The 22,228-nt window shown below is 31.7% G+C and overlaps 2 protein-coding genes across 2 annotated transcripts; one reads left to right on the plus strand and one right to left on the minus strand.

The window, feature by feature from the left end:
- The first annotated feature begins 1,535 nt into the window (after positions 1-1,535).
- Positions 1,536-3,286, plus strand: LOC124840240 (transcription factor SCREAM2-like). Its single transcript, XM_047316287.2, has 4 exons — positions 1,536-1,663; positions 1,793-1,918; positions 2,099-2,269; positions 2,916-3,286. The coding sequence occupies exons 1-4, from the start codon at positions 1,592-1,594 to the stop codon at positions 2,988-2,990; spliced, it is 444 nt and encodes a 147-aa protein (XP_047172243.1). The 5' UTR covers positions 1,536-1,591; the 3' UTR covers positions 2,991-3,286.
- A 2,506-nt stretch (positions 3,287-5,792) lies between these two features.
- On the minus strand, positions 5,793-11,920 carry LOC148190926 (non-specific lipid-transfer protein 1-like). The gene is made up of 2 exons (XM_088101428.1): positions 11,366-11,920; positions 5,793-6,031 (listed from the first exon to the last, which is right to left on the minus strand). The coding sequence occupies exons 1-2, from the start codon at positions 11,707-11,709 to the stop codon at positions 6,022-6,024; spliced, it is 354 nt and encodes a 117-aa protein (XP_087957554.1). The 5' UTR covers positions 11,710-11,920; the 3' UTR covers positions 5,793-6,021.
- Between the last annotated feature and the right edge of the window lie 10,308 nt (positions 11,921-22,228).

A 22,228-nucleotide genomic window follows, 5' to 3' on the forward strand; every position in this document is an offset into this window, starting at 1 on the left:
ATTTTAGATAATAAATTCCAATTAAAATTATAAAATTGATTTACACTCACTTGTATTTATATTTTTCATCAATTTAATATCTCTAACATATTTTCTTATCAAGGGCGTTGAAAAACTTAAAATAAAATTAAAAGTGAGACATTTTTATTTATTAAAAAATATTATATTAAATGGTATTATAACTTTATTTAAAAATTTATTTTTTGAATTTTTTGAGGCATTTTTTATAGGTTTAAAAAAATTAATACTAAAAAAAGTTAAGAATTTTTTTTTAGGTCTAAAGTGAGAAATTTAGTCTTGAGTAAGCTCTATTCACATATATATTTGAACCGTGACACTAAATATTTGTAAGAAATCTGATAATAACTTAATTAGATGAAATAATAAATTTAACAAAATTTTGATAAAATAAGTTCTAACATGACTTTCATATTATATTAAAAAATGAATTTTACATTTAACTCGATCTTACGAAATCAAGTTGTAAGATGACTTATATATAATAAATTTATCACATAATATTTACCTATATTAAGAAAAATAATTAGTGTGTCTTTATATTATATTATGAGGAAGCAATAAAATGAAGTGGTAGATATAGGTTGCTTTCACAGAACGAGCTCTTGGTAAAAAGGACAGAAACATAAAAGAAAAATATCTAGAGAGCAATTAATTCCATGTTGCTTAGAGTGAAATTAAATCAAAACTGGATATGAATGTATATATTATCAACATAATCATGAATTTTTATGTGAAAAGGGTGAACAAAATAGTGAGTAAACTAGTTACTCTTCCTTAATAATTTCGTACAATGTGAGGCTGAACTCTATATCTTGCTCTATGACTTTCGTCATATTAATTAACCTAGCTAGCCTCTTGATTTCAACGCATGTTTGAGAGTTTTTCCTTTTCTCTCCATGTTTATGTGAGACATTGGTAGTTTAAACAACTATACAAAGCAGTCCTTAAAAAGGAAGAGAAAAAAGTGACTTATAAGAAAGTTTACGAATGAGGCACTGACATTTGCATTTAGTTGTTTGTGATTAGTGACACCCTAATACTTTGGCTTTATATACTTGTCTAAGTCCTTGGGACTAGAATCTTGAATAGGATGTATCATAAAGGAAGATCAATAACAACAACATCTGTGGAAAAGAAAACAGAAAAAAGAAAAACTACATTGTGTTATCGTGCATGTTTCTAAACATGATATATATATATATATATATATATATATATATATATATATATATATATATATATATATATATAGGTGATGAATCTTCAAATATTCTACCAATTTGCATTTGTACATAAATTATTATTTCGGTAGCATTTCGTATATATTAATTTCTTCTCAAAAATCCTATATACGGTAAGGCCAATTTCGTAATTCAGTTTTCAAAAGCATAATTTGTTGTGGGGGATATGTAGGTAGTCGTGAGGGAAACAAACAAGAGATTACAAATATTATTTACACCAACCTTCCTATATATATATAAAAAAAAAACAGCCCCTAAGCCTCAGATGGGAAAGGAAAGGCATCAAGAAACCAAAACCCAAAATCAATCAGAAGAAAGTTGGAAGAATCATGGATTCTAGGAGGCGTAGAAATATGCAACGCAAGTTGCAACAACTTCGATCGGTCACAAACTCCAGTGCTGTAATTCATTCGCTCTTCACAATGATTATAATATATATATATATGATGCATGTTAACTTTGGCTTGCTACCTTCAAAGCTTGAATCAAGAACCTCATCAGTTTCTACTTGTTTTTGCTTAATCTTGCAGGTTAACAAAGCCTCAATTATTGTGGATGCCACAAGATACATAGAGGAGCTGAAGCAAAAAGTCGATGGATTGAACTCTGAGCTTGGAACCGCTGAATCATCAATCTCCCAAGGCGAATTACCCATGGTACTTACTGTTTATATATACATACATACAAATATATATATATATATATATATATATCAGAGAAATCTTATTGAAGATTAAAAGGATATTACATCCTTTAAATGCATCAGTTATATTCTGTTTTTTTTTTCATACAATAATTACATGAACTTTTTGTATATATCTGCAAACATTTCACAGGTCACCGTAGAAACCCTAGAAAGGGGTTTCCTCATTAATGTGTTTTCTGAAAGGAATTGCCCCGGCATGCTTGGGGCAATTCTGGACGCGTTTGAAGAACTGGGACTCGATGTGCTTGATGCTAGGGTTTCTTGTGAAGACACTTTCCAGCTTGAAGCTGTTGGAGGAGAAGTAAGAAAATTAACACAACCATATAAATGATGATTTAATTCCTTTTTTTTCTATCTTAATAAGAATAGTTTAAATCATATAAATGATGATTTACGAAATTGATAGTGTTAATTCTTCTTTGAATTTTGTTAGAAAGAACCAAGTTTATAGTTCATGGAATGGCTAATGGGAGAACTGCAATATTCACTTCACCTGTGAAACTTATAAAATAGTTCGAAAAGGGGGAAAAAATCACGCATTGAGTTGTAAAATTTTGGTTTGAGCGACATACCTAAAATTCTAGCTTCAAAGTCCAAAGTACTGACATAATAATGAGTGTGGCTCCCATGTGTAGATTCGTTTAACCGTGTTGTGTAGTTGCATGGGCCTTGTATCAGCCAATAAAGCAAGAATAACGATACTATTATAGATAAATTTTATATGAAAAATTATACAATTTTAAGACAGGGATAAGAAGAAGAAACAGCAGCATTAGATAAGATAAGTGATGTGATGGAAAAAGATTAAAAAAAATCGAAAAACAAATTATTAGAGGGCGTTCCATTAAGCATATATACATAGAGAGGTACATTATCCATGTTTTGTCATGGAGTTACAGTGTTGATTTTGATGGGTTGTAACACTGAAAAACGTTTCGGTTTTGCAGAGTGAAGAGAAGGAAAGCATCGATGCACAAGTGGTGAAGCAAGCAGTGATGCAAGCAATCCAAAACATGGATTAATCAAAGGAAATTGTTCTAAGAAAGTAGCAGGCTGGTTCTATAAATCTTTGTATTAAATATTAAAAAGTTACGTATCCTAGTGAGAGAGTTGAAGTTTGATACTATATTCTGCCAAAATGTAAAGTACCTCTCAATGACCCTTACATGTGATGTGGCTTCTTCGTTTGTAGGAAAGAACAAATGGACAGGGATCGTCCAGGTTAATGGGTGTTTTAATTAGAATTCTAAGAAGTTTGGAAGAAAGGAAGAAAAAAATAATATTCTTTTTTGGGTTTCCAAGAAACACACTCATTGTCAATTTATGTTTATTAAAGTCTATTTAAGTTGTAATCTTCAATAGTTTTATTATGCTTGTTGCATTTTAGTCTGTCTGGGGTATATATAGTTAACCGGAAACTAACAAACCATACGAATTTAAAATTAAAGGTTGAATATGAAGGTTCTTTTCAATCATTATTTAAATTTTCCAACCTATAAAAAGTTGACACGATATCTCAAAATGTAATGTCCTTAAATATTACGTGGTTGCCTTTTTTTAATGGGGTTGTAGTGTTTGAAATTATTCATAATTTATTCATGAGATACCCGTGTGTAATGTTATTTTATATACTATGACAATGCATTAGAGTAAGGAATTAAAATATTATATGTTTAAATTCTTGTAATTCAAATATACGGTGTTTTACCTAATAATAGTAAACAGCTGTTCGAAATATACGTAAGGAAAACACAATGAGAGAAATGCGGCAAGAGAAGTTTGTGACAATATATATATTATATATATATATATATATATATATATATATATATATATATATATATATATATATATATATATATATATATATATATATATATATATTATTGTCTTTATTTTTGAATTTGTTGAAAATTTCACATCTTTTAAAGATGAGATTAATTTACAAATGCAGATTTTATCTTTAAACTCAGTAGTATATAATTGAATTAGAATTAAAATCATATATCAAAAAACAAAAACAAAAATCTTTGAGATTATATATAAGGCATATAATGAAGGTTATCGGAACAATTCCAAGGAGACACTTTGTGAAGTCAAATTAATTATGTCATATATCTTTATAGTATTTTACATTTTTATTTTAAATTTCTTTCTATGACCTCAATAATAGTATTTTATACTTTTATCTATTGGTCATTAAAAGAATTTTAAAAAATTCATATAATTTAAAGTTATTGTCATTATATACTTACCGATATATATAATTCCGATGTGAGACATTTTGATTTTCTCAAGTTTTTATTGCATTTTACCCAAATTTTCTTTTCATGCATAATTGAGTTTGGCTCTTGTTTCATGTTTGAAAATGAACAAAAAGTGTTTCAGTTTTTTACTATTTCATTCTTATGTAAACTATAATTATTTTAAATAGAGAAATAGTATTTATTAAAAAAGTATTACAACAATTTAATGACAAGTAACTCTTTTTTCTGTTCATACATTATCTTTATTATTCTACATTTATTTTTTTTATTTATGAACATGTGCGGTAAAAGAAAAGGAGAAAATAAAACATGTATATATAGATATTATTGTAGAAAATTATGATGTAAACATAAAAGAGGACAACTAAAACAAAGATTTATACTAATTTAGCTCTTGAGTTTAGGCTATATATTGAATGTTTATTATCTTGTATAAGATGTTTATTCTTAACTCTCTAAATACTTTCCCACTATTATTTTTCTCAAATTCTAAATGAAGCACATTCTTCTCAATAGCTTTCTAAAATTTAATGAAAAAGATTTTAAATTATAACATAAATATTTAAGAAAAAAATTATTATGGTAGAAAACTTCTGTCTTATAGCAACTACAGATGAAGCGGTTTTATCAATCAACAAAAAGAGATAGGAAAAAAGTAGAAATATAACTTAAGAGGAAAAATATAAATATAACTTTAGACCTTTAATTTTAAAATCACCATAGTAGCAAACTTAAATTATCTTTTACCTTATAGAGTAGAAGAAGACGACAAGAGCAAAGAGAAGAAAATGTAAGAAATTCCTAGTCATTACAAGAGTGATAGAGTATAGTGACAAAAGTTTTCAAAAGGGTTTTCTTAAAGTGGACCTAAAACACTATATAAATAGAAGGGTGTTAAAAAGGCCCACAATGTCAAATAAAAAATGTTCCAACTAGGCCCAAAATAAATTACTAAACATATTGTGATATTATATATAACTTATATATTTAAACTATTTATATGTATCTTATATTACATTTATACTGTATACATTATGTTAGAATACACATTCGTTCTTTTAAAATGATTTTCATTATTTAAAAATGAGTTTTAGTGTGCGTGCGCTCGTGCGTGAGAGATCCGTCTTTTGAGTTAAATTTAACGTTATTTTGTTTTACCTTTTATAATATTTTACTAATATTTTGTTACTTATATTGCAGTAAAAAAATAGTTGAAATAAATTACTAGTTCATCTTCCAAGTCAGTACTCTATAATATAACTATGTCTTTTCCTCTTTCATCCAAATATGTAATTATTTATTTTCTATATCATCATTTTCATTCAAATAATACATTATGCATCGGATATTGAGAAATAATATATATATATATATATATATATATATATATATATATATATAGATATAGATATAGATCTAGTACCATGGTCTAAGCCAACTTTGGTGGATGTAATTATGAGGGTCTATTTAAAATTTTATAAGCCCTATGATTTTAAAATGTTGCCAACGAACCCAGAATCATGTAGTGAAAACAACGAAATTGCAAAAATTAATGAATTTAAAAAAAAACACATAGTTGCCATTATTATTGCACCAAAAACAACATGGGCAAATTTCAGTGAACACAGTAACATAACTAGAACAGAGTTTGAAGTTAATACATAATGATACAAAGAACACTCACATAAGTGTTCATCACCCTTTGATTTATTTAGTTCTTCAACACAATCAGATATAGTACATACATACACCTTCCACTTTTTTTCTTCTCCGGATCAATTAGCCATCACCTGATCCTGCAATATTGTGTAACCTATTAAACAATCAAGTAAAATAACTAAAGAATTTAAACTGATAAAACTATCTAACTCCATTGACGGTAATAATAGAAAATAAAAATAGAAAATAAATGAAAGATTCATTACTCTAAATGTATTGAATGTTTTATATTCACTGTGAGTCAATTTCATTAAACAAAGGGATGAATTGAAACTTTTATAAAAACATAATTCACTGTGACGCTTGCAGGTTTTGACAAGTCTTCGACGTGGGTGTAGGGTGGACATAAGCCACCATGGTCCACGTCTTTTGTTTATTCTTTGTAAACCTCTCACTTTATCCTTTCACTGCATTTTGATTTCCCCATTTGCAAGCCACCACCAAACCAACCAGCCACCGACTGAATTAGCAGCCATCAAACCAGAAAATCGTTGAACCAATTGATGAGAAACCTGCTTCTAACATGTTCTTATTGTTAGAAAAGGAAGAGAACGAGGGTTTGAACCTAGTGCGCCTAACTGAACGGTTTATGATGCATAGTGCGCCTGACCGAACGCTAATGCTAATGCTTCTGCACCAAACGCTAAGAACACACACCAATAGAGCACTGCCGCACTGACGTCAAAGAACGAACCAGCAGGGCACGAACAGCACCAAACGGTCAAGTACCGTTGCACTGCACGGTCAATTAAGTGACCAGAGAAAGAAAAGAGCAAAACTCTAAACGCATTGAAAACGTTGTATTATTCACTCATCTCACTTAAAAAATCAACACTAAAATAGGTATAGAAGTTCAGTATTTATAATAGGAAAAATATAACTGCCAAGACAGTTAAACAACAGTTGCCTTGGCTAACTAACTAACTGACTCGGTTTACACTCTAACACTCCCCTCTAAGTCGAGCACCTAGGGAGGTAGCACTCATCCTCGCCAGCCTACCTCACGCAGCGTTGAGACCGAACGGTGTGTTCGGTGACACATAGAACTGCACTTGCCACTTCGTTGAGCAACTGTCCCTGCCAATCACGTGGCGAAGGCGATGCCAATTTAAGCGAGCTGTGCGACCAAGATCGAACGGTGCGAAAGAGCGACTGAGTGACGTGACCGAACGGTGTGAGGGCACAAACTGAGTGCGCGGTTTCCAGTTTGACGCTCCATAGCGACACCCCACTCGGTTGAATGAATGTTGTGGTCGGGTGTTTTGGTGTTCGTCATGTCTCGGTTCACCTGTGACTCCCCATCCCTCTTTGGCAGCATTCCCTTCAACGCTTTTCTTCTTCCCAGCTGGAAGGTCAACTAACTTCCAGATTTCATTCTTCCCAATGGAATCAACTTCTTCTCTCATTGCATCCCTCCATACGGATTTCTTCAAGGCTTCTATTTGACCTATCGGTTCTGCACCTGCAAACATATCTATGTGTACCAGATCCTCCTCATCACTAGTCTGTGTAATAGTATTCACCTCACATTCACGAAACCTCTGTGGCAGCTTGTGTCTCCTTCCTCTACTTCTAGATTGCACATCCTTACTACTTTCAGAATTTAATTTTGGCTCTACTGTATTGCAAGATTCTCTACACATCTTAGACTTCACTAGGCTGATATGAAATGTTCTATTCTTCGAGATCTTGCTTCTCAAGATTAGGTTTTTGGTTTTATCAAACAACTCAACCTTATTGAAGTCTCCCATTACTACTGTAAAACCCTTTTGAATTAATTGGCCAATACTCAGAAGATTGCACCTCATTGCAGGCACAAATAACACATTAGTTATAGTGGAACTCGAGCCATTCTTCCTTCTGATAACAACATCACCAATTCCCTTTACCTTTAAGGTGTTGTCTTCAGCAAATTTCACCCTACTCTTCTTGGTTTCATCAAAATTCACCAACCATTCTCTGTGGCACGTCATATGATTCAAACATCCCGAATCCAAATACCACAATTTATCTTGAGAGTGTGAGCTTACTGTAGATGTAGTTGCCATCAATGTAAGGGGTTCTAAATCAGACTCTTCTTGAGCTATGTAGACCACATTTCCTTGACCCTTCTTTTGTTCTTCCTTTTTAGTATAGCACTCATAAGAGTAGTGCCCATACTTATGACAATTGAAACATTCAACATTCCTCTTGTCCTTCTTGTGGAAGTTCTTATCTGGTTTGTCTTCCTCCTCTATTGAAGACTCATCTTGATCTTCATTGCTCTTATCATTTCTCCACTTCCCTTTTGAAGATATCCCCTTCCATTTCTTGAATTTCTTTTGTCCTTCATTTATGGAATGATGTGCCTTCAACGCTTGATCATCATTCCGAACGGGGTTTCTGTCAAACAGTCTCATCTCGTGTGCTTCTAGGGAACTTTGCAATTCTTCTATCTTTATCTTATCCAGCTCTCTTGATTCTTCTATAGCCACAACTATGTAGTCGAATTTCTGAGGCAAAGACCTCATGATCTTCTCAATGATCATTAAGTCCAAGATGACTTCTCCATATCCCTTCATTTGATTGGTGATGGCAATCACTTTGTCAAAGTACTCTCTGACTTTATCACCTTCAATCATCTTCATCAATTCATATTGCCTCCTTAGCGTCTACAACTTGACCTTCTTGATCTTTTCACCTTCAGTATGACACCTGATCAAGATACTCCGAGCTTCCCTTGCAGTCTTCGCATGCTGGATCTTCTCAAAGTGAGCATCGTCTACACATTAGTGAATAATGAACAACGCCTTATTGTCTTTCTTTCTCTTCTCGGCCTCTTGATCATCAGTTGCACCCGTAGGCAATTCTTGATTATCGCCTTCAATCACTTCAAGCACATTTTGGTATTTGAATAGGACCTGCATTTGTGTACTCCATCTACTCCAATTTATTTCCCTAAGAATTGGTAGATTAGCATACGACATATCACATCTAGCCATTCTTTACACAGTTGATCTTTCACCAAGAAACACAATCTTGATCTTCTTCACGCTTCAATCACCTTTCCGCCAAGCCTCCGCCAAGCCTTAATGATTTCTAAAGCTCCCAAGTCTCAAACCTGGCTCTGATACCACTGTTAGAAAAGGAAGAGAACGAGGGTTTGGACCTAGTGCACCTAACCGAACAGTTTTTGATGCATAGTGCGTCTGACCGAACGCTAATGCTTCTGCACCGAACGCTAAGAACACACACCAATAGAGCATTGTCGCACTGACGCTAGAGAACGAACCAGTAGGGCACGAACAGCACCGAACGATCAAGTACCGTTGCACCGCACGGTCAATTAAGTGACCAGAGAAAGAAAAGAGCAAAACTCTAAACGCACTGAAAACATTGTATTATTCACTGATCTCACTTACAAAATCAACACTAAAATAGGTACAGAAGTTCAGTATTTATAATAGGAAAAATATAACTATCAAGACAGTTAAACAACAACTGCCTTGGCTAACTAAGTAACTGACTCGGCTTACACTCTAACACTTATAAGTATCAATTTGACCTAGATATCATGGACCATACTGCATTTTTAAATTACCCTTTTGTTAACTCGCTAAATAAAAATAGGCTGAAAAAGTCCTATATACAAAAGAATATTAGAGTCAAGTTGGAGTAAATTTGATCTCCTTTGTAAAAACTTTAATTAATTCTTAAATATTTTTTTATAATAACACAAGTCTTTATAATATTTTTAAATTATAAATTAATCCTAAAATATTTTACATTAATTATAAATTGTGTCTTTATTTAAATTTTACTATTTGTAACTTAAATGTTAGGCCTACTCAGCTTATATAACTAGTCAAACATTAATACTGGTTATTTTTATCTACACGCAACGATTCATTAACCAAAGTATATACAAGCAAAAAGGAGTAGCCTTTCTACCTAGGTTCTGAACCGATGCATATGTAAAGATCTTTTGTTTCAGTTGGTTTTGAACTGAATTGGAGGTTTTTTGTCTATTTAAAATCATTTTTTTCTTTTTTCATCTACAATGGGACAATTGAAGCCTAACACATTTTGCATAATTTTATATATATATATATATATATATATATATATATATATATATATATATATATGAGTGAAAGTTATTTTCTTTATAAACTCTCTAACACGTTTTGTCAGTTTCAGAAAAGTTTATATTCTTCATACACATTTGTGCTCTATTCAAGGATTTAGTTACCGTGATGTAGTTTAAAAAGAGAAAAACATTTATAATCCATATTCTATGTCTAAGCTACTTAAACGCAACGTTCAAGTAACTTTTAAGATGTTCAATGACTATTAAAAAAAAATTTAAAATAACTCTTTTTTTCAACATCCTTTTAAAGAAGAAAAAAGATCTTAAGTCATAGTTTGTAAGTGTTATAAAAAACCCTATCAAAATATTTTTTTCCTTAATAACTTTCTAAGATTATTGTTGTGTTCATTTAGAAAACTAAAAGAGAGAGCTTAAACATAGTAAATGTCAAAAGATTCATTAGTGAGCAAAAACTATATTCATCACACTTAAGATAATTTGTCTTATCTAAAAGTAGTGGTCTTAAAAAAGTACTCGATTTTTAAGTAAAAAATGACTAAGTATGGAGTAATACTTGATGGATTAGATAAGAGTAATTATATTCCAAAATAATATTCATACATATTAACAAAAAGGTGGCTACTAGTCGAAAGAATATCTATTGTAATTTGTATCACATTAATCCATATAAAATCGTTTCAAATAATTTCTTCACTCATTATGTTTATATTGCATGTTATTGAACCTACACTAACCTAAGAATGAAAATTATTCAAACTCAGTTTTCGAAAAGGTTTTTAACAAATCATCTGTTAAATATAAAAGTATCGCCTGAATTAATGCACATCATTAGATAATATCAGCAAAAACTATGAAAAGCTTTTAAATACAATAATATCTGTAAAAACTATGAAAAACTCTTAAATACAATCTTTATATTTTATTCTTAAAGCTTTAGATATAATATTAAAAAATTTAATTTTAATTTTTAAAAGGTATTAGTTTGTACATTCATGGATTTGATATCCATCCTTAAACGTTCACAGATGGATTGACCAATAAATTAAATGGATTCCATTTTATAATAAATCAAAGTGAAATAATAAAAATTGCATAAGAACGATTCCAGTAATATAAAATAGAAATATATTAAACAAAAGTTATAAAATTAAAAATGAAGGGATATGCTCATTTCATTTTTTAAATAAATATAACTCTTAATATGTTTTCTTTAATTATTTATAATATATATATATATATATATATATATATATATATATATATATATATATATATATATATATATATATATATATATATATATTTGTGTATGTGAACATACCCGTTGCAGTTGGTGGAACGGCTAATCTGGTAGGGGATACTCACTCTACATCTTCCTGGGAGTGAAGCTGCGGTATTGAAATTAAGCCCAGAAATGGAATCAGCAAAGGATTTCAGGCAACTGCACGCTGTCCGGCGGTCGGCGGTGGTCCTCGCAGCGGTGTTGAGGCTCCTCACTCCTCCGCAGCACTGCGCCGGTGGCACTCCGCCACGACCCCGAAGGTAACCGAGGCATGGGGATATGGCACGGGCTACTTGGCGGCACGTGATAGATTGTGTGAAGGGTGCAGTCACTAGCACCATGCACATGACCGCAACCACGCTTGCAAGTTTGAGAGCAGCCATCAGAACTCAGTAACAATTGTAAAGTTGTTGTTGTGATGTTTATCTGCTTGGACGTGGAATTTATTTGCTTAGAGTACAAGTGCTGCGAAAAACTAGGGTTTATATAGATCATATTAGACCAAGAGACTAGGATAGAGTCGAACGTAGCCGATGGCTATTGAGGAAGGATGGGCTACTGATCTTCATCAATATTTTTTAGATTAAAGTAATATTGTTTTTAAACTAAAGTTAGTTTTAATGTTTAATTTGTATGCAAATACACTAGAATTTATTCTTTCCATTGGTATGAGCTTCATCTGCTAAAGTTTTGAATTAAATTGGTTAGGTTTTGAAGTAAAACGTGTAGCCATATCCCACCACTGATGAAGAATAGAACAATGTTCACGGCACTGAAAAAGAAAGTCCACCTTCTTCTATTACTTCCATTGACTTACTTTTTGCATATTGAATTGCATTTATCAGGGTAACCTTTGTTTGATGGTTTAATTGGGAATTCCTATCTTGTTGCAAAGTTTAATTAAAATTTACATCATTAGTATTTTGTGCCTTTCTCTATAAATGATTGTGTACAATATTTACGTAATATTTATTTTTTAAAATTTAAATATAACTTGCGTAATAATTTAAACAATATTAATTTAAAATTTAATAATAACAATTAATGTCTATAATTATAATTATAATTGATTTTCACATTGCTTAACTTTTAGAATATATATATATATATATATATATATATATATATATAAATCTTCTTTATTGATGGAGAACTTCTTTATTAATGTGAATATCTATACCTATACCTATAAAGGTCATGTCCTTTTTAGTGTTCAATTTTTTTTTTTCAAATTCATCCTTTAAAATTTTTTTAATTAAAATAATTATTTTATTAATTTTACGATTTTTATAAATTTTAATTGTTTTTTTCAATTTCACTGTTTTTTTAAATTAACCAATTTTTTAATTATAAAATTACCTATAAAATAAATAAAAACTATTTACAATAAAGTTATAAATAATATTTATATTTAATTTCATAATCTATATTATTATATAAAGATAATTAACCTTTGTTTGTCCATATCTTTTTTCTAATTTTACCCTTCAAGTGACTTTTTTAAATTTAACTATTTAATCTTTTTTCTTAAATTTAATCATTTTTAAAATTAGATAAATAAAATTATATAATTAAATTATCAATATTATTTATATCTATTTTAAAAATTATAATCTGTTTAACATAAAAAATTGAATACACATGCTTAACATGTATTTTCACAAGTGTATAATAAATTTTCTGTATATAAATTTGTTAAAATAGATTATTTGACCGATCTAATCTATCACGTTTTAATGAATTAAAATAGTCGATTCATTATTTAAAGTTATCTTCTTTAATATTTTTTCTAATGTAAAAATGGGAACCAAATGTTAAATTACCAAAATAATTATAAAAAACTCATTATATTAATTAATGAATAATATATATATATATATATATATATATATATATATATATATATATTGAATAATAAATGGTAATAATTGTAAATTGTACTTCTAAATATCGCATTAACATGCATACCAAGTCTAAATACTAAATGATAATTCTAAATAAGATTTTAATAAAATTTAAATAAACCTAAAAGTTAACCAAATATATTTATTTTAAAACTTAAACTTCAATTAGATAAATACAATCCAAAATTACATTATACTTAGAATACGATTCAAAATTATAAAACACAAGATTATTAACGTACGTCTCCTCCTCTCTTATAACATTAGAGTTAAAGAAATCCAAACTATATATTTATCTTTAAATCATCTTTCATCTACTATAAAAAGAAAATTTGTGAATGAATCATATTGAAATAGAAAATAATAAAATGTTAAATTAATTTCCAACTGTGTATATTTTTTTTCGACCCCATTTGTTAATTATGCTGTATTACGTTAAGATTTATTTTTTTTACCACGAGGTTCGATTTTGGTCAATATGCAATATTTTTAGGTTACATAGTGATCCGTTTGCTATTGATATGCTTTAGGAAGTTTGGACTATATTGGGTTTGGTTCTAAAACTCTGTCCAATTGTAGAAGGGGTCTTACTCCCTCCACCACCACATTTTCTCCCTCCACCTCCCCAATTTTATTACATATTTTTTGAATTACAAAACTAACCTTTTATAATTACACAAATAACCTTTTTATTTTTTAATTCTAATTATTTACTTTAACTCTAAAATCTATCTTTCTACCCCTTCTCACCCACCTCCCAACACTCTCAGATTCTCACCCAAACTCCATCACATTCGTTTCTCATATTCCATTTTTCCTCACAAGGTTAGTGATGATATTTTTAATTATTTTTTTTTAAATCCAATGCATATATCTCTGTGATATGTTCTGTGTTGGGCTGTGCTCTGCGTTTTTTTTCTGTGTGCGTGTGTTGGGAGAAAGGAAGAAGATAACCAGGCCAAAAACGGATGTCGGGTATCCGTTTGGATCTGAAATGGATGTCGATATCCGTCGACGAATGTTGACATCCGTTTTTCCTTAAACGGATGTTGACATCCGTTTTTCCTTAAACGGATGTTGACATCCGTTTTCCCTTAAACGGATGTAGACATCCGTTTTCCCTTAAACGGATGTTGACATCCGTTGACGGATGCTCACATCCGTTGACGGATGCTCACATCCGTTTAAAGATTATACTGTTTATATTTTAGGGTTTTATTACGCACCTTCACGCCTCTGAACCAGCACCTTGAAGAACCACCAAGATGAATTGCTTTCCCCACTTTCAATCTTACTAAACACACCACACTCTCACGTCACAATTCTATAAAAGAGAAGAAGAAGTGGAACATGAGAGACAACCCAAGGGTAGTAGAACGTAAGAGACAACCTGAGAAAAATAATAAAAAGAAAGAGGAAAGAATGATAAAAAGAATGAATGTCCACATGAGATTTTAAATAATATTAACCCTAAAATTTTAATAAGGATAAACTAGGAATGGAAAAATAAAAAAAAAAGGTAAAAGGGGAATGGAATGATGGAGGAAGCAAGTTGTGGTGGTGGAGGGAGTAACACCTTGTAGAAGCTAAATTGGTCCACTAATTAATTAGACCGAGTTTTCGAAAATTGGAGGCCTGTATAATTCTAGGCCGAATTAGGCTTTTTTGATAGCGTGACTGGTAAAAACAGACCTTTAAACAGGATCAAATGTTTTTTTTTCCTTTTCCAACTTAAATAAAAATCAGACAAAATAAAATATGGACAGAAAAATATAGAATTCAAGAAGTTTGGGTCGGGCTAATCCTTTCTATTAATATGAAAAATTAACTATATTTTTTTTGTAATAAAAAAATTGAATCAGTAGTGGGAATATGGAGAGGAAAAGGATATTTGAGATATTAATTAATCAACCAGTCAGTAAAATACTTGAGAATTTTTTATGCTGAAAAGTAAACTTCTAATTTCCTTAATTATCTCTCATTGGAAATTTATATTAAAAGTAGAAATAAAATTTATATTTGAAATGATATCATGGTATAGATAAAAAAATAGTCAAAATTTATTTATATATTTAAGTTAATTAATTTTTGTTAACTTTAATTTTGTAATTGATTAAAAGAATTTATCCTTAAACTTTAAATATTTGAGTCTAAAGGAATTATTAAGTATTCGACTAACTGGTTGATTAATATTTTAAATATACTTTTTCAAGAATTCCAATATTGGAGTTAATCACCTATCAATCATTAAAAAATTGTTAATTTTAACAGATTTTTTTCCAATAGTTATGACTAATGATTTTTTGGGTTTGATAAGAGACAAATAATTGGGAGATCATATTTTTTATTTGTACTTAAAAGGTGTTGATTAGCTAAGGATTTCTTAGTTGATCCGATGAAAAATTAAGATTTAAATGAAATATCGACTTTTTTTTTCATAAGATGATCTTAGAGGAGGTCACACATATTAAGTCTTCGTCTAGGTGTGATGAAGATGTATTAGTACTTGAAATCTTTTTAGTGGTATGACATGAAAACTAATGTAGTTTGTTATGTATCTCAAAAAGTTAAAGATGATCCTTTTTTTCCTTCGAAAAGTGAGTATGTTGATGTAGTTTCTTCGCGTAATTAATATCACTAAGAACCTTAGTAGTATATTAACACTTCATTGAATTGGTTAATGCGAGAACCTTCAAAGATCATGTTAAGGAAACGTTGTATAAAAATTACAATGCAATTACCCTTTTATTTGAACTATGATATCTACTTAATTATAATGTTTGTTATGAGACTTTTTTTCCTTCAAAGAGTGAGCGTGTTGATGCAATTTCTGCTTATAATTGGTACCATTGAAGATCTTAATGGTAAATTAGCACGTCATTGAATTGATTGATACGAGAACCTTCAAAGGATCATGTTAAGAAAAAGTTATACAAAAATTACAACACAATTACCCACTTATATGAACTATGCTACCCACTTAATTATGATATCTATTGTGGGGCATTTTTGCTTCATAGAGTGACTATGATGATGCAGTTTCTGAGTTCCAATTTTTTCATGTCTTCATTACACCCCACTTAATTATAGTGGTTGTTTTAATAGTTTTTTTCTTAGAGTTTTAATATTTTTCAAAGGTTATGTCACGAGTTCCATTTACTGTTCACAAATTGTTGACTTAAGCAAACACTAACATTTAAGGGGAAAAAACAAACAAAGAAACCAATGAACCAAACACCGATAAACGAAAGCAAACAGAACAACACTTAAAAAAACAATGTTTTCTATCCTTAAATCACATATAGAAAGGAACCCTAGCCACCACCGCAAACCTCTAAATGATCACAAATCAAAGATCAAAAACGAAATTGGACACGTTTCAGAAGGAATAATGTAGGAATGTTGGGTGTCAGAGGTGGCCAACAAGCATCGAAAGGAAGCAACGAAGATACAACTCCACTAGTGCAGTAAAGGAAAACGACAACGATTATTTTTTCCTTTACGCAGCGGTTCATGAACTGAGGATATACAGGAGAGACAAAAAGGGGTAGGCTTTTTTCCTCAGTTTAGAACCGAGGCAGTATGTGGGAATCTTTTGCTTCAGTTGGTTTTGAACTGAAGCGGTAGACGTCCTTTTTTTTCTTTAGAAAATGGGGTCTTTTTTTTCAGTTTATGATGCATTGTTTCCCACTTCAATGCCACGAAACCTACTTCACCAATGAAATCAAATGCTAACATATCAAATAAAATTCATCACATTAACATAATAGAATGTAATGAAATTAAAATGTTAGTCTAATGTTTTCATATTTTATATTAAACAATAAGGAGAAACGAACCATAGCTTTGCAAACGGCCGGTGGCGGCAATGAACGACCGAAGGCGGCGACAAACGGTCGAAGGCGGCGACAAATAGTCGGTGGCACCGTTGAACGGTCAGTGGCGGTCATGAACGATCGGTGGCTGCGATGAACGATCGGTGGTGACAACTAACGTAGTTCGCGCGAGAGAAATGGAGGTAAGAAAGATGGAGACCACACTAGGCACTTCGTGTGAGAGAAATGAAGACCATCATGAACTAAGAGTTTCACTTGAGAGAAGAAGAGGAAACAACAAGGAAGAAGAAGAAAATCGCAAGGAAGAAGGGGGAAACGGCGAGGAAGAAGAATGAACATTAGGTTAAAAAAATTTACATTTCTGAGATGTTAAATATCGAAAGAAATATTGCCTCAGTTCTTTTTCTAACCGAGGCAATAGACCACTTACCGCCTCAGTTATTAATCTAATCGATGCCTAAAACCCTTTTCACATCAAAACTATCAGTGCTAGAAAGGACATACTACCTCGGTTCTGTGTAGTACCAAGGCAGTAGGTCATTTTCAAAAAGGTGTCAAGCAAAAAGTCTGTTTTGCAAAGGGACAAACAAAATTTTGTAGGGTTTTAGACCTCGGTTACTAATTTAGCTAAGGTAATATGGGTTTTCTGCCTTAGTTTCCTTTAAACCAAGGCGTATAAGTTGGTTGAAATTACAAAATTGTCATCGTATTTTAAAAGACTTCGATTTCTTTTAAGTCGAAACCTATTCTGCCAATTAATATGCAGTTTTTGCATTGGAAGAGACTTTTTTGTAACCAAGCTTTGTTAACTAGATTTTGTAAAAAGAGAATGATAGTCGAAACTTTGAAAGCAGTGCAGCATACCTTCCTTCTCTAAATTTTCATTTCCATGTAAATATTAAAATATGGACCAGTTAATGATTGACATGTAACCGTGTCAAAAAAATTGTCTGGTATGTCAACATATTGATTCTTGATATTTAATCACAACACTGATAACATTCAAACATGCCGTTAAGAATGGATAAACTATAAAACAAGGCGATTGAAAAAGAAATATACTATCTTTATAATAAGAAATTAAATAATTATGTTAGAATAAGAATGTTTATAAGTTATGGTTTTTTACAATCAATGGAGATATTTATGTTATAAACTTATATGTTTATTATTATATTGCAAAATAAAGGTTGACCAAGCTTTGCTTTTGTTTCTCTTTGCCACAAGCAATGCTAACGTTGCAGAACATTGCTTATTTAAGTTTCGAGATTCCTACGCACTGTAGCTCAACCACCCGCAAGACTCGGGATATTTTTCGTGTGCTTTGGACCTTGGGCCTTTTTCCTTTGGTTTTCTTCTCTATAAATAGAGTCGTTGCTTTCATTCCAGAGACACAAACAAAACCAACGAGTTCTCTTTCTCTCACATTGTTGATTTCTTTCGTTCCCTTGCATAGATTTTTCCACAGCTCCTTTTCTAGTTTCTTTTTCTTCTCTTATTCTTGGTTTCATTCTTTCTTTTTTATGCTTTATTCACTGGAGGGTATTTGGAGGAGATGATTTGGAGGAGAATGATTTAAGGGATTTGAGGATAAATTTTTTGTTGTTTATTTGAGTGGATTTGGAGGTAAATGATTGTGGATTTGGAAGTAAAATTTATTAGAATTAGTATAGGATTTAATTGATGTGATAGATAAAAAAAATTTGTTTAACCGGTAGAATATGAAGATTACCAAAATACCCCTAGTTATTAAACTAATATAAAATGATAATTGTTAATGTTAAATTTAATTGTAAAAATGTTTATAAAAAGTAAAAAATTAGCATCAATTATTAACACTAAATTTATATTCTTTTTTTAAAAGTTAGAGAACTAAATTCATAAATCTGTGAGTAAATCAACCAAAATCAAGTTTCCCAGAGCGAATTGGGACTAAACACAAACTCAAAAGCAATTATCAATCTCTATTTTCTCATTAATATTCTTTGTTTTCTCTCTTGGCATACATCAGTTCTCCTATAATAACTGATAAAGCAACAAACAAACCATCTTTCTCACAAACCCAAATCCCAACTAATGTAGCATGCAAACAAACTAACCAACCCAACACTTTTAAATCCACAGAAAAATCCCAAACCCACCTAAACACTACACCTCATCACCAAAACACAGGAACATAAATGTTAACGGTTTAAAATACCGTTATCTATGATGTGATTTTGATACTAAATGCACCTGACTTAGAAACCTGCTTTGACTCATGTTTTTTCTTTAGTTTTATGAATAAGAGAGTTGAGGTTATACTTGATGATTTTATCACCAAATTCCCTTGATTTTGTAGGCTATTAGAATTATTTGAAGGAAGAGTAAAAGTACTAAATAGTTGGAATGCAGAAAAGTCACCAAAAGTGCAGAAAAGTCAACCAGAAAAGTAAACCGTGAATCTTGGGCGCCCAATAGAGGCTTGGGCGACCAGAAATCGACATCCATCACCCGAACGCCCAAAAAGGGGCGCTCGGGCGTCGTGCATCGTGGATTAGGCCTATTTTTTGCTCTATTTCGACTTTTTTGGAGTGGGTCTTATTTCTACTCTTTTTAAAGGACTCAGGCGCTCTAGATTTGGTATCTCTGGCTGGAGCAACACAACAGCACACTCTTCTACTCTCTAAAGGCGGATCTGGAGGCGGAAGCTTCCTCTTCTACTTTTAGGGTTTTACTATCTCATGCTTTTCCATTGTACATCTAGTTTCTCCATGTCTATGAGGACCTAAACTCTAGTTGTTGGTGGGGAATAATGTAACCTTGTGAACTCTCATGTATTTGATTTTATTCTTAATCATATATGTTTTATTCATTAATTGTTAGGGAATTCATTAGTTTTAATGCTTGCTCTATTTAACTCATTTAGTTGCATGATTTATGAATTGCATGAGTGTCGGGAGGTTCCTTACAATTCCGGTTCTTGTTGATGGAATTCATCGGTTTTTTTTGTTTTATGTTTTTGCATCTCAAACCAATGATCTCGTTTATTTTAAGTCTTAATTAATTAATTTATCGCACAACTGTTTAGTGTCGAGAGTCCTCTGAGATACGATACTTGGTCTTACCATTTTATATTACTTGTACGATTTGGTACACTTGTCAATCCATCAACAAGTTTTTGGTGCCGTTGCCGGGGACTCACGATTTAAACTATTATATTTGTGTGATTCTTCATTAATTTTGGCTTTATTCTATTTTATTTTATTCTATTTTATTTTATTTTCATATCTTTTATTTTATTTTTTGTACTAACACTATTTTCTAGGGTTTTGTGTCTAATGTTTGCAGGATGCAATTCAGACAAGAAATTAATTATATGGGCACTCAATTCCACCAAGGCAATTTCAATCACTAGTGGAAACCTCACTCAAGCATGGATCAAAGTCACTTTGGGTATGCTGTCGGACAATTTTATAGAGAACCACAACAACAATGGCAACAACAACCCTCTGTATCAGAAAGATGAGCTAAGATGGATGACACACTTCAACAAATAATGCAGATGTCTGATTCTCATCATAAAAGAAATCAAGCAGCATTCACAAGGATAAAGAGCCAGCTTGATCACATAATTCAGAAGTTGGACGATCTTGGGGGCAATATGGACGTGGACCCACTTCTTCTTCCACTTCCTGACCGGGCCGGTGAAGACGGTAGAAGCACCGTAGCGAGAGGAAGCGCGACTGAATTTGGAACCGACGACCTCCATTAAGCAGTAGTGGAAGTAGCGGAGGAGGAAGATGATTCAGTGTTTGGGTTGGGCCTGAGTTTGCCACCGTAGTGGCAGAGTTAGAGAACTGTGTTTTGTTTTGAATAAAACATAGAGTAGAACTGAATACAACGCATTCTCTAAATCACATAACCGCTGGAACCGAATACTACGCAGAACCGAATACAAAGTTGTGTGAAAATTTTTTCTAAGCATAGCAACCGGATAGGTGGCCGGTCTGAAACCGAATAGAAGGTGCTTTGAAATTTCTTCCAACATCTGGAACCAAATACGCCATTTGTGGGACCGAATACACAACCATGAATAAGATTTAAAAGGTACCCAAATTGCAACTGGAATTACTTTTAGATATAGGGGCACTTACGACTTTTTGGATTGCATCCCTCCAAATCTCACCACATCCGCGGGTGAGAAAAAAGTACGCGGGTGAGAAAAAAGTACATGATCCTGCATTTCCCTTCAAATCCGTCTGCGCATTTCTCTTCATGTGAACGCGTAATTCATCTGAAATCATCACTCGTAAAACTGTGTGAATTGTACAATCCCTCAAAGTGAACACATTGTTAGAGATCCTTGTTAGTTTTGAGAAGTTCATGTTGTATCCTGGGGGGCTTGCACAACACACTGCGGATAAGTCCTTAAAGACAATGATATACACGCCTTAGGAAATCTTTTGTTCGTGATGTTTATCTTTTTATTGTCAGCTTCTACAACAATCTTAAGGACTTATGGCTGACAACAACAACTCAATCCCATTGAATCATAATATCGTTTCTAGAACTAAGACAGTCTTCTCGAAACCTTTTCCAGATGTATAAAAAATCGAAGTCTTCTCTGCTCAGAATTTTTGGCGTTAGCAAGAACGTGTGTCAACCCTGTTAGACATGTACGGAGTCACCTTTTCTCTTTCATCTTCAAAACCGCTTGTTAAGACTCTAGCAAGTGTACCGAATCATATCAAGTAATATAAAATGGTAAGACCAAGTATCGTATCCCAAAGGACTTACGACACTAAACAATTGTGTAAGTGCTTAACTAAGGAAGATTTAAGAACACATTTTGGGGTTTTGAATGCAAATGAAATAAAAATAAACATGAATGCAATTTGATCAATTGAGGCTAAACACTAGAATGGATGGATGAAGTTGATAATATGCGATGAATATGTTGTTGAGGATTAGATTTCACCTAATCACTCTCATGCATATAAGAATTCATCTTCTTCATTAATGTCAATGTCACTTTCTAAATTACTTAAAACCCAATTCCTCGGCGAAGAAAGCTTATCCTTAATTATAGATCATAATATCTTTCATCATCCCTAATAATTAATTCTTACGAACAGAAGCTTAATACAACCAGAACGCATACCCCATTCTTGAGCAATACT

Source organism: Vigna umbellata, chromosome 11 (genome assembly GCF_029865625.1).
Source record: "Vigna umbellata cultivar VRB3 chromosome 11, Vumbellata_1.0, whole genome shotgun sequence".
Taxonomy (NCBI): domain Eukaryota; kingdom Viridiplantae; phylum Streptophyta; class Magnoliopsida; order Fabales; family Fabaceae; genus Vigna; species Vigna umbellata.